Below are 16599 nucleotides of genomic sequence, written 5' to 3'. Positions count from 1 at the left end.
CTAATAGACAAGAGATTCTTTTTTTCACTATAAACTCAAGTTTGAGACTATTCCATGGTTCTTTATTACAAATCACCATCTTTCAAACCCAGTACTTATCAATATGGAAAAATGTTTTAAATCAAGTTAAAGAAAATGCATATTAAGTTCCACAGCAAATATTGTACGGTGGTTTTCTGGATAATTGGAAAACACCTTATCTTCATGTGAAGCCCTTATCTTCTTGAGAAGTCCTATTCACGGTCCCAGAAGGCCCCTGAACCCTCTTCTGGTTCCTTGCGATCAGAACTGATCATTTCTTACGTACTCACAAGGAACTGAATTTCCCTTTGTTTGACAATGATTTTGTTCTACTTTGAATGCAGCTGGGGCCAATCAAGCTGCAATTGCACAGGGTCCTGCACTTGGAAGGGCCCCATACTTGGACTCTGCTATCACCATATTTAAATTCTTGGTAAATTTCGAATATAGGCCCTACATTTTAATTTTGCTGGGGTTCCACACATGATGTAGTCAGTTCGAAGTAGGGGCACAGTGGTTATGTATTAGATTCCCCAGGAATCCGGGAGTCCCTATCATGTGAATGTCCACATGCACTCATTTCAGAGCCCCTCTCAGGCTCCCGCACTGAGTCAACACTCAGCAAATTTGTAAATTGAACTTAAAATAGCAAACATAGAAATGAAAAATTGCCAACATATGAGAATGCCTGATTCATAAAATTTCTAGAAAAAAGTAACAGAAAGTTCTGAGGAGGGTGTCATTTTGAGCACACAAATCCAATAGGAATTCTGCTCTTTTCACCTGTGCTTTCAATAAGGATTGGGCTTAATTCTGGAAATGTGAAGAAGAAAGAAAAACCACCCCAAATTTAACCATACCCTGAAAGTAGGTTCTTTCATTTCAGATAAATAAAAAGACAAGTGCCTCCTCTAGTCTAGGAGGACTCCCCAGTGCTTCCCAGAGAACTTAAGGACAGGTCAGCTCCAGTGTTTTATAATGTTCAGTGGTCACATCCACAGGATTTGGGGGATTTTTATTTAAGTGATCAAACTTGTAATTTGTACTGGGATAAATAAAAGCAATAAAAAGGACAAGAACCAAGTGTAACATGGTATAGTCTTCTCTTTCCCTACACTCAGTGTGGCCCTCCTAATAAGAGATTATATTTGTAAGCTGCATGATGCTGAGGAGATGGTGACACCTGATACAGACTTAACATCCCTATCTAAAAATCTAAATACAAAATGCTCCAGAATATGAAAAGTTTTGAGTACCGACAGGATGCCATGAGTGGAAAATTCCACACCTGACCTCATGTGATGTGTGCCAGTTAAAACAAGTCCACTAAAAGTATGGGATAAAATTATCTTCAGGTTATGTATATAAAATTTATATGAAGCACATGAATTTTGAGTTTAGTCCTGGGTCAAGCATTTTGGTTAAGAGATTCTCAACCTATATATGCATACTGTCATACAAAGGGAGACACAGGGAATATACACAGATATCTAACATATTTTTCAAAACTTGGACTTGGAGAAAAGAGTTTTTATTTAAATATTTTTCTGTTAGCTTTTTTTAGGCAAGCATGCTGATAGGTATTGTTTTGTTGCTTTTTTAACATACATGTGTATATATAGTGTGTGTGTATGTGTTTCTGCAAAGAAAATTATTCCTTGTTTGAACAATACAATGTATTATATAATTTTTCCATACTTGAATTACCTTTATCAATGTTAATCTGTCAGTATAAAAAAACAATGTGTACATTTAATGCTAGCATTTTCTGCCTCAAAAAAATTAAATCAAGCTGGGCATGGTGGTGTATGCCTGTAATCCCAGTCACTCAGGAGGCTGAGGCAGGAGAATTATGAGTTCAAAGCCAGCCTCAGCAACTTAGTGAGGACCTATGCAACTTAATGTGACCCTGTCTCTAAATAAAATATTTTTAGAAAGGGCTGGTGATGTGACTCAGTGGTTAAATGCCCCTGGGTTCAATCCCTGGTACATAAATAAATAAATAAATAAATAAATAAATAAATAAATCAGTGAAGTTATCTTATAATGTAGAATTATGAAAATAGGATTAATTATTATTTCAGGATGATTCTAGTTGCTCAAATCTCATGGACATGTTTGAGGATTACTTACCATATTATTAAACATTGCACATAATTTTAGAAACTGGATAAACAAAAAGTTTATATCACTTATACTAGCTCCCTCTCAATCTTTGTTTTTTTTTTTTTTTCTATTCTGAACACCAGCAGGCAAGGAAATAAGCAGGCAGCTCCTACCTTCTTGCATTGAGCAGCAGAAGGCAATGCATGAGACACAGGAGGAAGCTGACATTTGAATTATAGGTGGCAAAGATGATATCCCAGTGTTCCTGTAGAAAGCCCAGGATGCTAAGAAGGCTGAGGCACTCAGACAGGGACTGCTGGGGCTTGGAGAGGCAATATAGAATGACTTTGTTCAAACTGCTGTATAAAGCACTGATGGCAGTGTCCCTTTGAGAAGAGGTGTTCTCAATGACCTGTGTCATAAAAATAAGACACACACAAATACACTTGAGCACACTTTGCAATTTTAGATACTGACCCAGTTTTCCATGAAAACAATATGATAAAAAAAAATGACACAATCTGAAATTCAAATAACACTTGTTTCTTCTAGTTTGAGATTCTATTTAATAGAATGATAAATAAGGACAATTCAGAATTTGAGTAAAAACTTGTGAAAATAAAAAGTTAAAAATTTACTATAGTCATATTATAGAAAATAGACCTGGTGGCCAGAGACTTCTGAAATACTGGTAACATGGTTGACATTCAGTGCACGTGAACATGCTATTAGTAATATTTAATTGTATTAATAATTATTTTCATGTATAGAATATTTATAATATTCCTAGTGTTATAAGTTTTGTTTCCATTGATTTGCATAAATTTAAATATATTGCCTCATGTAAATGTCATAACACCATAAAGTAGACACTAAGGTAACCCCACTTTAGGGATAAGAGTTTGAGGGGCAGAGAGGTTAGGTGGTCAGCAAGGGTCAAAAACACTGGACACTTGAGCCATGCCCTTAATTACCATATCATCTAAAGCAGGTGGAGTCCAGTGGATTTTATTTTTTGAGAAACTTACAGCGGGGAAGAAGTTCCTTATTAGTACCTCAACACTGATTGGTCCATACATGTTTGGTTTCAGTAAAAAGTTCATAAAACACAAATCAATGCAAAGTTTTCAGTCTACTAGAAAAATCACGTTAGTTATGGCTTGCTCCCTTAGAATTTTATGAGTGGTACAGGTGTTTCTACTCAAAGTTCAGTTTGATTTCAACCTATTTGAATCTGGGCCTCAAGTCTTCATCCCTGCCCTCTCTGCTCTGCCTGCATCTCTCAAACTGAGATTAAGGGCTGAGGAGAACTGAGGGCTTGGTATCTGGCACCGCCTAAATGCACACCAGCCTTGGCAGGCATCTGCTCTTTGGTGTTGGTTCTGAGAATTTTCTTTGACCATCAGAAATTCTTTCATTCTCAACACAACTTCCCAAGCATATGATTTTAACCTTCCCAGAGCTCACAAATACTTTTCCCCTCTTGGAGTCATTCATGAAGAAACCCCTCAATACATACTTTTCAGGTTGGCCTCAACCTACGCATCGCCCAAACCAATAATTGCCCTCAGCATTGTGCTGAGGACCAGTCCTGGGATCTGTGGGTGGCAATTCTAGCATGGTAAGAGAGGGTCCTTTCCAACACTCATAGACATCCTATGGGCAGGACAACTTGCACCATAGTGAGCACCTCATTGTGGGGAGGGGTTCATGGCAGCTCGTCAGCAAAGGTCCCCAGCATGCAATGGAAGGCAAGATCTAAAAGAGGCCTCTTGCAACTCTAGAAGTTTGGGTTTATAATTTTCTCTCTTCTGTGTACATGTGTACATCTAAGGATAGCTCTGTAGGTATGCATTTGCTTGTGTGGCTATGTGTGAAGATCTATTTATCTAGGATAGAGAGCACAGAGGCAAGAATAATAGGACTTGGTAAAAATGGAGTCCTGTCTTCATTTCAGGAGGGTAGAAAGATGACAGATGGAAATGGATATTATGTATCTGGAGACTATCATACTCAGCCAGTTCCAAAAAAACAAAGGTTCAGTGTTTTCTCTGATAGGTGGAAGTTAACCCACAATATGGGAGTGAGGGGAAGAATAGAAGTGCAGTAGATAGAAGAAAGGGAGGGGAATAAGCAAAGGAAAGACAGTGGAAGGACTCTGGCATATTTTTCCCATGTACATACATAAAAACAGCACAGTGAATCCCACCACCATTCATATCCTTAAGAAAGGGACTCTAACTAGACTAAGAGATATTCCATGCTTGTATAATTATATCAAAATGAATTCTGCTGTCATGTATAACTAAAAAGGACCAATTAAAAATAATAAAATGGAATAGACCCTTTGAAGTCAAAGACTATTTTGGCCTTTTCATTGCTAAGTAATAACAATAATTAAGGTTAAACCGACAATCATGGTAAAACCTCAAATGAAAGAAAGTAGAGTCTGAGAGGGACAGAGGTCAGATGCCTGTGCAGGGAGTTGAGGTTGAGGAGACTCTCAAGGGTTCTGCAGGTGAGCCCTGCAGGGGACTCAATAGCCACCAGGCATTTCCTGGGTCTTAAAGGACCACTTCATTCCTCCCACCTAGAACAGATTCTGTTTCAGAGATCATCTTTTTTTTGGGGGGGTGCTGGGGATTGAACCCAGGGCCTTGTGCTTGCAAGGCAAGCACTCTACCGACTGAGCTATCTCCCCAGCCCCCAGATTCTGTTTCAGTAAAGGACAAAAGTTCAGCTGGACCAAGGAGCAATGACCAGGAACATATCACACAGATTCCTGACGAGTCATAAATAAGTTTCTTGTCACCCTAGTCATCTCAGGTTCTTACCACCATGATGTGCTCTGTGATGAAGAGAAGAATATGTCTGGGGTCTGCTGAGAACATCCCACCATACAGCTTCTCCACCAGCTTCTGGGTGAAGTAGGAGATGTTTGAAAGGGAAGGAATAGCAGCAGCTCCTATGTTTGACTGAGGCTCTTTACTGCCTGAGTGGAACAGAGAAAGACCAAAATAAGAGTCTAAATATGCTTCTCTCCACAGTAATCCCTGAGCCCCTTATCATAACCAGCCATATCTTATTCATCTCTGAACCTCATTGTTCCAAAGATGGAGTCTTTTGAGGGTTCCCAATGAACACTCATACAAAGTAAATTGATCTTGATTAATCTGGTCAGTGATAGAAACCAAGCTGTGAGCAAGCGAGGGGAAGCATTTCTTCTAGTGAGTCTTCAGAATAAGGATGGAGGAGAACTTAAAGCCTAATGCAAATGAGAAGGCATTGTGCTGACCTGAGCACTTGCTTTCACATTGGAGGAAATACAGCCATAAAAGTGATTTTACATCTGTGCTCACAAACACAGCAGTCCCTGTGCTTCAATGAGTGTGCGGTGATCTCAGGTAATCTCTAGAACCACCCTGTGAGTTTGCCACAGTTGTCATCCTCACTCACAGACTCACAGATCCACGCCTTTGCCCCAGATCTCACTGCCGTCCATTGACAGAACCAGGACCCAAACGGGCTTTGTGACCACACTGAATTCCCTGCTCTGCTACTCTCACACATCAAATATTCCAGGAGAAAGAACAGAAAGTTAGGATTTTCATGTTGTTGCAAGGTAGGGATTCCCATGTCTCAAAAATCACAGAAAGAATGTTTAATATCATGGAGAAAGGGCAGCTGCTCTGGAACTGGTTTTTTTGTTTTGTTTTGTTTTGTTTTGTTTTGTTTTGATGAAGTCTCCATTTCAAATTCTGAAGAACAGAGGCAGAATCTTAATCCAGATTCATTTATTCAAGAAACATTTGCCAAGCACTTATTCTGTACCCAGACACAGGTGCACAACACAAGATACTGAGCAGAGTACTGTTAAATCCTTGCTGCCTGGACTTCTCTTATGGAAAGGGGTCACATTTGTACTGAAGCTAGAGAAGAATCAATTTTAACCCAAAGGACAGAAAGACTTTTTGTCTCCGAGTGGCCCAGCGATGGCAGGGGTGTCATGGAAAGCAGAAAGCATCTCATTCCTCACTGGGCAGGGGTCAATGAGCTCTTGTTACAGAAACATGGAGGATATGCCCAGATGGAGGATGAATCACCCCACGGTCAAATCAGGAGTAGGTGAGCATGCTGGCTTTCCTGCTCAGCCAGTAGTTGCCTAATGCCAGAAAACAGGGAGGACCAAATCACCCCACTCACCTCTGAGTATTGGCATGTTGCCTCCACTCATGATGTGGAATATTTCCATGGTAGAAAGAAGGACTTCGGACTGGAAGTCACGCTTCTGTTGACTGGTAGCATTGTCTGGACAAGCCTGGAAGCACAGCCTGGGACTGAGAAAGCAGTTGCATAGCCATAATGTCCCCTTAACCCCTTGCCTGGCAGGCATACTAATATCCATCTGACCACTCACACTATGTCTTCTCCAGGGCATTGCTTTCTGCTGACTAAGCTGCCTTATCTAGTAGGTAACACCCACTTCCCAGGGTGAATAAGCATGTGGGTTAGTTCACGGTCAAGGCCACCTGGCAGGTGCCCTTTAAGATAAGACTGACTCTGGGACACAGATAGCATACCAGCACCCCCTTGAGACCAGGCTTTGACTGAGACCACCTCTGGGAGAGCATCTCCCCCTGCCCTTTGCTTCCCTCTCTCCTCCTAAGAGCATCCCCCACAATGTATCACTTACATAAAACCCTCACCTCATACTCAACTTCTAGGACCCTGTCCTCCCTTCTTGTCTACTCACCCAGCACTCTGCCGGGGCCTGCAGTTCACAGACATCCCCTCAGATCACCGTAGGAGGAGGAGGTGGGCTCTACCACTGGCCAGCCAGCATCTTCAGGCCTACTCATACCCTTCTTTTGCAGGGCCCAGCCCTCCAAGACCCACTCCCATAAGAGACAATCTGGTAATACTCTTTCTAACCCACCTCCAGAAGCACCTCCAGTGGCAGCCACTGTTTGGGGCTAGGGGTACTAAGCAGGAGCTCCCTCAAGAGGATCTGAGTGAAGTCTCTCAGCTGCCTCCGGGCAGGATGTGACTTGGCAGGAACCTGAAGACCCTCCTTGGTGCTGTCACCTTCAGGTGCAGCCCCAGGACTGCTGGTGTCCCCGGTGGACTCAGCCAGAGGTCCCTCAAAGACAAGAAAACCATAATATGTGGGGCCTGGAAGTTCTTTCACATTTGCCTCTGATAGGCACAAGCAGAATTATCATCATATCCCTTGACATGAATGGAAACTGAGGCTCTAACAAAGTATGTGATTTGCCCAGGGCCTACTTGCCTGTGACCACAGTCGCCACTGTGGTCTGAGAATCTGACTGAGATAGATTGATATCATGCAAAACAGCTAAGCCACCAAGTCAGAGAGAACTGCGGTGCTCAGCAACCAAGTCCAGAATGTGTTGGGGGCAAGTTGTTTCTCTCCTCCAAGCCAGATGCCCATCAGTTAAATAGCAATCATCAAAACGATCTCACAGAGGATTTGTGGGAATGAAATGAGAGAATAATGGATACAGCAATGCCTGGCAGCTTGGTATGGGGTCAATGGTCACTGGTTCCCACCTTTTCCTCCTGCCCAGGTCTGCTCATGTTGACAAACAGGACCCTCAGGTAAGAAAGATGGAGAAGCAGAACTTAGAGTCCTTTCATCAAATCCCCGAAGTGCTTCAGCATTCACTTTCTCATTTGAGGTTTATAAAAGTAGGGGATAGAGGAGACAGGGGTCATTACCCCAGATAGTCCAAAAGGACCTGGAGATGCAGGGAAGCCGAATGACACACCCAAGGACACGCGGCCAGGGACTCCTGACTCCTGGCCCATGAACTTTTCATGCGCCTTCATCTGCTGGCACCTCCCTTTGCTCATTCATAAAATTAATGCTGCCGTTCTTAATTAAGCCATAAAACGAATTTAATGGCACCTAGGGAGGTGGCGACTGCATTAATTAGCTCCATGCGGCCTCAACTGGAAAGATGCCATATAAATTCATAGCAAATCGAAGGCTTTTGGCTGCCAGCCTTCTGTGTAGGGAGGGTCTGTAACGTTTTCTGTGCAACAAAGGCCTAGCAAGCTGACTAGGATCTGGGACAAGACAAGAGAGTGTGACAAGAGAGAAATGTCTTGGAATTAGAGCTAGGAACCCCAATACAGGGCCCTACTGGCCCACTAGGGTGCTTGCTGGCTGCCGAGGTGACTTTTGGGTGAGGCCTTCCTCTAGGCAGAAACTGGTAACTGTGAGGAAGACGATCCCTGGGTCAGGGTGTGTGCTCAACTGGAGCCTCAACCCAGCAGATGTCAAGCTGGCCCTTGCGGGTAGGGTCTGAGATGGGCATCAGGGTTAAGATGTCGAGCTGAAGACTTTAGGGTCTTGGCCTCCTGCAAAGGACCTGCCAAGGAGATTGCAGGGGACAGCCTGTAAAATTGTCCTTCTTCCCTGCCTGGTCTGAGCCATCTGAGTTTCTCTGTGTAGATCCCACCCCCACCCATGGCTTCAGCCAGCAGGACCTTCCTGGGCCTATCACTGCCTTTTGTTTATTCTTAATTGCCTAGTAAATTACTTGAGTTGATATTAATCCATCAAACCATTTTGAAACCATTTTATCTTTTTGCAAATTCTCATCTTTATATATAGTCTAATTACAGTTGCTCCCAAATATCTGTGAGGAATTGGTTCCAGAATCCCCTGAGCATGAATTCCACAAATGTTCAAGTCCCTCACATAAAATGGCATAGCATTTACACATAACCTAGGCACAACCTCCCATATACTTTAAATGATCTCTAGATTACTTACAATGCCTACTGCAATAAAAATGCTATGTAACTGTTATAAATCTACTGTTTAGAGAACATTAATGAGGAAAAACATCTAAACACATTCACTACAGACAAAAAAATTTCAAATATTTTCTATCTGAGGTTAATTGAATTCCAGATGGGGAACCCATAGGTACAGAAGGCTAACTGTACTCTTCAATTTTCTTCAGTTATTTAACTTTATTTTAAATCCATTATATGGGTTTAAATGTAAAGGACTCAGGCTTTGGAGTGAAAGACTAAAATTTAAATGTTAGCTCTGTTACATATTAATCCCAGGAACTGTGACATACTTTGTTCTCTCAATCATTTTGTGAGATGAGACTTAAAATCACCACTTTGTCTCTATGAGTCTCATTTTCTTCTTTCCTCTTTCTGATTGCTGTTAGTGTTATGTGAAGCATCATGTTTGGGACCAATTTGCCACAGAAGTTAGGAGATGGACACTGTCAACACGGACACACCTCTGTGAAAGGTTAGCTAAGAGAACATTTCTTCCATTCATTTGATCTTTTAGCAAATTATTTTGGAGCATCCACTCCATGCCCAGCTCTGTGCTTGTTGTAGGTAGGTGTGTGTGTGTGTGTGTGAGAGAGAGAGAGACAGAGAGAGAGAGAGAGAGAGAGAGAGAGAGAGAGACAGAGAGAGAGAGAGAGAGAGAGAGAGAGAGAGAGAGACAGAGAGAGACAGAGAGAGAGACAGAGAGACAGAGAGACAGAGAGACAGAGAGACAGAGAGACAGAGAGAGAATTAATCCAGGACTGGCACATACTAGACAAGTGCTCTACCATTGAGCTATACCTCTAGACCCTTTTATTTTTTATTTTGAGACAAAGTTTCACTAGGTTGCTGAGACTGGACTCAAATTTGCCTCAGTCTCCTAAATTAAAGGTATGTCAGGTGTGTGCCACTGTGCCCAGTTGCTTGTCCTGGATTATAAATCCCCTGACTTGGCTGCCCCTTGAGTTGCTAGGACCCCCTCTTGATCTTCCCAAAGCCACTTCTCGAACTGCTCATCATAGAAGATCAAGACTCAGGTCAGTCCTCTGTCCCCTTCTGACTCTAAGCTGGTCCTTCACAAACCAACTGCCTGGAAGGAGATGTGAGTCATGTCCCGAGGGGCCTGCAAATAGGACAAGGTATGCTGAGAACAAAGGTACCACCCCTCCCTTGACTGGTACATAGGCAACAGGTTTCCTGGAAAGGGATTCTTTATTTCCTATTACCAGTATGTGAATATTCCATATAGAATTGGACTTATCTACCATGGAATTTTTCATTACTAAGATTTCTAACAACTCAAAAATGATTGAATCCCAAAACTGAAAACAACCTCTAGTTGCATCTCAGCCAAGAAAAGGAAAATTACCCAAGTTGTTTATTGAATGTTCCAGTCAAGTTGCTTTAAGTGTATTTTAACTTTGAGAGGTAGGGAGGAATTTAGTCTCTCACCCATGAAGGATGGTGAAGTTCACACTGCTCTCCCAGGTGCAGGGCAGTAGCATGCCTTACCTTTTGGGTTCCCAGCGGGAAGGTGACTGTGGCCAAGATCTGGAGAAGCTCTGGGGCCCACCATGCTGGGTCCTGGGGATAGGTGCGGTGCACCAGGCTGAGGAACTGCAGTATGCTGACTGGGAATGTCTGTTGCCAGGTGTCATCTTCAGAACCTGTCAAGGGCTGTGGACACAATACATGAGACACGGTGCATAGCGGCATGACTGGGGCTGCCTGAGTCAGTCAGAGGAACGGAAATCTCAGGAGAAAACTTCCTTCTGGAGACTCTCCACAAGACCTGCTATTGTGAGTCACTTAAGACTGTAGGTTGGCACTGGGTACTGGATAACAAATGGGGAAATGTTTCCTATGTGTGGACACAGTGCTTAACACACATTGCTCTTCTACTTCACAGCAACCCTCTGAGGTAGGCTCTATATTTACTCCTGTTTTACAGAGGGAAACACAGAGGCCCAGAGAGTTTCCATTGTTTTGTCAAAGGTCATTCAGTGGGTAACAGAGCCAGAACCTGCACCCAGGAGATTAGCTATGAAATTTGCTGTCTTCCCCACACAATTCCTATGTGATTAGACATGGTACACTGAGCTCAAGGGACTTGCCCAACAGAGGTAACCCAGTCTTTCCTAGCCCAGTGCTGATGTTCCCACCTGTAGACTCTCACACTGGCCATTAGTGGGGCATACCTTGTCTGAGGCAGGAGGGGACTTGGGAAGCCCTTTCCTGCCAGCCAGGGTGGGGGGGTTCTGGAATGGATCATGTTGTACCAAGCCAGTGCCCAGTCACTTGCTGAGACATTAGTTTTCCCTCACATTGGATCCCTCTCCCCACTGGTCTTGGCAACATGGCTGAATCTCCACCCTGAAATCCTGACTGTGCCCTAGTAACCTTCTATAACTCAACTTCCTTGACCACACTGCCTAGTCACTCTGTCCAGAGACTGAGCCAAGCCCAACCAGGGTATCCAGCTGCTGCCTAAAGTCTTACTGTCTTGAATGGATAGGATACCTGAAATTTGAGACCTGACCAACCTCAACCTCAGGATCATCTGCTATATGACTGCACTGACAAACAGACTGAGTGACACTTAGCCTACTCTTACCAACACTCTAAGGGGTCATCAGGCCCTTCCTTTGAGTCTGGTAACTCAGTGCCAGCCTCTCCCATGCATGGCTTCCTCACATACCTTCCAGCCTCACTCTCAGTCTTGTCCTGGTTTGCTCAAGTTAGAATGTCCTGTTTGCTAAGTAGCTCCCAAGTGCCTGGACCATGTCTCACACTGGGAAACTCAATTGTAATTGTAGAAAAATGACAAAAAATGTGGGTAATTAGAATCACATTTCCAGGATCCAGAGAGGGTTTGGGATAGGCTGGGGCAGGGAGGCAGAGAGAACCAGTTTCTGAAGACACCTGCATCTGGATCTCTTCCAGGTTCTTGCAGCACAATATTAGATTTACAGGTGAATATAAGAAACAAAAGGAATTCAGAGAGCCCTCTCTGGAGTTAGTCAATCTGGATGGAGCTCTGTCTTTGCCACCTACTAACAAGTGTATTCTTGGACCAGCTCCTTAATCTCCCTATGCTCCCTCTGGAAAAAGAATTGAGCTATGTATGATCTATTTCAGAAGGTTACAGTGAGGATTAAATGAGGCATTTCAGTGATCTGGCTTATTTTTGCAATAACTAGCACAGGGTAAATACAGAGGACTTGCACTTTTGACAGAAGAACTTGGATTTGATCTACCAAGTAACAGAGATTCCCTGAAGGTCCACTCATAGACATGCCCTAGAATCATGATGCTTGTGCTGGACATGTGTGCTTCCACTGTGCCTGAGCTCTGTGATCTTGCTTGGATGAATTAACCTCCACAGCTTCCCTTTCTACATCTCCACAATGGAGACAATGCTGTCTCTTCCAAAGGACTACCACATGCAGCAGAATGTCTAAATCAAAACCACTAACAATGTAAAACACTGACAAGGATGTAGAGCAAATAAAACCCTTCCAATAAAACCTGGTGATAACATAAATTTGTTCTTTATGTTTGGATAACTATTAGGTATTATTTACTAAAGTAAGTCATGTGTGTAACTGATGATTCACAATTTCATTCCTGGGAGACATTTCCAACAGAAAGGAGTACATGTGTCTACCAAAAGATAGGTATATAGCATGTTTTCAAACTGAAACAAGCCAGAATTGTTGTGATTAATTATCACAAGAAAGTACTACTCAATAATGAAAAAAAATGAATTACTGATAACACAAAAACATAAGTGAATCCCAAAATGTAATGATGAGTGAAAAAGGTCAGATGCAAAAGAACATGTACTGTCTGATTCCATTTATATCAAATTCAAGAACAGGTAATCAAATCTGTGGTTACCACTGGTCAAGGGTATAATATCAAACAAAATAAAGTTCCAAGAAAAAGTAAAATAAAACAAACTGAACTTTTAATTTTCTTTTTAATGCTATGCTGACTTTCTGAATACATTTGAAAGAACAGCATATACCTTGCAATGCAGAGGAAAAGAACAGACATTGTTCTAGCATAGCGTCAAAGCCAAGGAAACTATAAAACAAAACACTGACAAGGATGTGGAGCAAATAAAACCCTTGGGTATTCACTGTGGAATAAATTGAAATTTTTGAGAAAGATATATTAGGGTTAGTCCCACAATTAGGTTCTAATCTTTTTCACTTAACCTTCTAGTTTTTGCCTTTTATATTTAGATACTTGTCAGCTGTTCTTGGTAAAACATACTTTCACAACAGGTATCTTCATTGTATGGAATCAGGGAGTGGCTTTGTTCTCATTGCATATGTTTGTAATTCCAACACATCTAAAAAGGCTGCGTCTTGTTTTTAACCTAGTCTAAAATTCACATCTTTAACATATGAGCTTAACTTTTTATACTTACTGCTGTGATATAAATTTTTGGTCTTACATTTTTATTTCTCTCAGCACATTACACAATTTGTTTTAAATAGCTTATGCAACTAATTTTGCTTGTTTTATTTTTCATGAAATTAGCTGATTAGGTAGGTAACAGATTCCTTGTGCTATAAACAAAAAATATACATTTTAAGGAACCCCCAAATTAATTGAACATTAGGCCTATAGTAGAATGAATACATTTCTCAAAGACGGAAAATGTACATATCTTATTATCTGACCAAGATAAAAATAAGACTGGGATAGATAAAAATGTAAAAACGTGAGCTTAACCACATGCACACTGAAAAATAGGAATCAAAGGAGTTTTAGAAAACAGCAAAACTGAAATTGCCAAACATAAAAATCTTAGAAATTGAAAGAAAATATCAGGAGACTAATAAGGATATACAAAATCTAGTTTTTTAAACCCATAAGACTTCAGCTCTTTAAGAAACAGGAAGGGTATGATAACGAGAAAGCATGAGCACCCAAACTAAGAGTAAGGAGAGAAATAATGCATAGAAAATTATAAATTAGAAGGAGATCTGCTATTATTTGGATCCAGAATGTCCTCTAAGAGCCCATGTGCATCAAAAGCTTGGTCTCCAGTTTGCTGCTATTTGGAAATGGGTGAAAATTTGAAGAGGTGGGGGACTAGTGGGAGGTTTTTAAGTCATGAGGGGTGTGAACTCAAAAGGAATTGCGGGACCTCAGCTTCTTCCTCTTCTGCTGTTTTTCAGATTGGCTGTGGATTAGGTAGTTTTGCTCCATCACGTACTCTTGCCATGATGTGCCACTCAGGCACAAAGCAATGAGGCCAACTAAACTGAAACCCTTAAAACTGTGGGTCAAAACAAACCCTTTTTCTTCATAAGTTTCTCACCTCAAGTACTTGTTTGTTATAATAATGGAAAGCTCACTAACACAATACCATTTGTACAAATTGAATAAATGGATAATTATTTTTAAATATCAATTAACTAAACGGGGTCAAGAAAACATTTAAAAGACTAAGCAAGTCAATAATTGTGGAAAAAATTCAGACCCAGACAGTTTCATAGAAGCAGTTAAATAATATATGAATTATAGATTGAACATCAATTTGTATATGAAAGAGACCAATTTTTAATATAAAACTAGCATAATATCAATATCAAAATTTCACAAAGATAAAACAAAAAGAAACCAACAGCCTAATATCATTTATAAATATGCATACAAAATCATCAATATATATTGCAAACAGAATAAGGAAGTACAATTTAAAAAAAGAACAGAGTGATTGAGAATTCAAAGAAATTTAGTGATGTAATTCCTCATAGGTAACTGGTTAAAAGAAAAAAAGTATATGATCATCTAATTACATGCTAAAAGACTTTTTAAAAATTCCTATTTACAAATAGTGGAAAATGTGATCTGAGCTGTCTCAACATAACCACAGAGAGACAGGGAGAGAGAGAGAGAGAGAGAGAGAGAGAGAGAGAGAGAAAGAGAAGTTGGTAAAAAATGAAAGATCGATGCCGATTGAAATGGCACATGCCTGTAATCCCAGTGGCTCCAGAGTCTGAGGCAGGAGGATCATGAGTTCAAAGCCAACCTCAGCAAAAGTGAGGGGCTAAGCAACTCAGTGAGACCCTGTCTCTAAATAAAATACAAAATAGTGCTGGGAATGTGACTCAGTGGCTTTGTGCCCCTGAGTTCAATACCCAGTAACCCCCAAAAAAGATGAAAGATAGACTAAACAGGCAATTTATAGGGATATAAATGGTGTTAATAAACCTATAAAATGGTTTTAACCTTAGTAAAAATGAATGCAAAAGAACACAAATGTGAAACCATCATCCATTTACCCATATTACTGAGGCTATGAGGATGGGCCTAAGTACTTCTATACAAGATATTGAGATGTATATTAGATGGTGGGATACATATATGTGCACGTTCTTTCTTAGAAGTGCATCTAAAAGAAAATGCTCTTTGACCCACTATCCTACGTCCCAGGAGGTCATCAAACAAGAAAGAAACGAGGATTTTTCAAGAAAGTGCATTACAGGCTTTTTATAACAACAAGCGCTTTGAAAATTAACATAAAGTTTTATTACAAATATAGATGATTCCTATGTTTTCCCATTTTATTGAGATGGATTACACGAATGGTATGAATCTACTTTGTGCACTAGCACAGAAACGAAAAGTTGTACCCCATTTGTATACAATGAATCAAAATGCAGTCTGTAAAAATAATAATAATAATAATAAATGTTGATGGAAAAAAGGCAAAAAGAATTTTTGTGGTCTCATCCTCTATAAGGATAGGATGTAACCTTCAAGAGGTGTCTGGAGGGATGTCCCACTGAAGTTCACAGAGGTCATATCTGGTGTATGTCAGGTGATTTTTATTTTCTGCTTTTCTCTTTTGTTTAAATGTTAAAGTAGATAATTGTGTATCGTTTTTACAAAAAGTGATGAAGTTTCCTCACACAATCAAGCTTCCAATTGCCCTTGGTGTCTACAGAATAAAGTCGAATCTTTCAACCTTTCATGCAAGATCATGTTTACCTGGCTGACTATTAATTACTCCTGTTCACAAGTCACACGTTCTTCTCTCCTCACAGTTGCTTCCATGTCTAAAATAATGTTATACACCCATTTCTAGGGTATCTTGAAGGTCCAAATCAAAGGTTACCTACTCCAGAAACTTCTGTTATGTCTCTAGCTGGTGGCCACCTGCCTTCTCTAAGGCAGCTCTTTACCTCGCAGGTCACTCCTGGACAAAGCTGAACTGTCCTGGTGGAGGTGAGTTCCTTGGAAGGAGAGGCCCCTCTTCCTCTTCAGAAAAGTTTCCTTTGACTAAAGGCAGTAAATCTCCCCAGTGAAGAAAACCAAATGTTTAAATAAATGAGAAATAGATGTTTCTTGGCCACCTACTTTACCTCTTCTATATTATTTTGCTAATTACCAGCTGCTATGGTTTCAATATGTCCCCTAAAAGTGAATGTGTTGGAAGTTTAGTCCTTAAATTCCTATACTACTGGTATTTGGAGGTGGGGCCTTTGGGAAGTCATTAGAATTAAATGAGATCATAAGGGTAGTGCCTACGTGATGGCATTAGTGACTTTATAAGAAGAGGAAGAGAGCCTAGAGCTAGCATACTTTCTCTGTCTCCTGTGTAATGCCCTCTACCATATTATG

The 16599-nt window shown here is 40.9% G+C and overlaps 1 protein-coding gene and 1 non-coding gene across 4 annotated transcripts in view; both read right to left on the bottom strand.

Moving 5' to 3' along the window:
• The window catches only part of Wdfy4 (WDFY family member 4), a 278477-nt gene that overhangs the window by 143770 nt on the left and 118108 nt on the right, over positions 1–16599 (bottom strand). For all 3 annotated transcript variants that reach the window (XM_047553398.1, XM_047553397.1, XM_047553399.1), the window contains exons 32-36: positions 10465–10629; positions 7064–7267; positions 6331–6445; positions 4962–5119; positions 2301–2539 (exon numbers count right to left, since the gene is read on the bottom strand). In XM_047553398.1, coding sequence (XP_047409354.1) covers positions 2301–2539; positions 4962–5119; positions 6331–6445; positions 7064–7267; positions 10465–10629 — 881 coding nt within the window. The remainder of the gene's footprint in view (positions 1–2300; positions 2540–4961; positions 5120–6330; positions 6446–7063; positions 7268–10464; positions 10630–16599) is intronic.
• Positions 12939–13104, bottom strand: LOC124986036 (small nucleolar RNA SNORA22). Its single transcript, XR_007108946.1, has one exon. It is a non-coding gene; the product is annotated as a small nucleolar RNA SNORA22 (small nucleolar RNA).

The sequence above is a fragment of the Sciurus carolinensis genome, chromosome 5, assembly GCF_902686445.1.
Source record: "Sciurus carolinensis chromosome 5, mSciCar1.2, whole genome shotgun sequence".
NCBI classification, from domain to species: Eukaryota; Metazoa; Chordata; class Mammalia; order Rodentia; family Sciuridae; genus Sciurus; species Sciurus carolinensis.
This window is presented reverse-complemented; position numbering and strand designations above follow the sequence as displayed.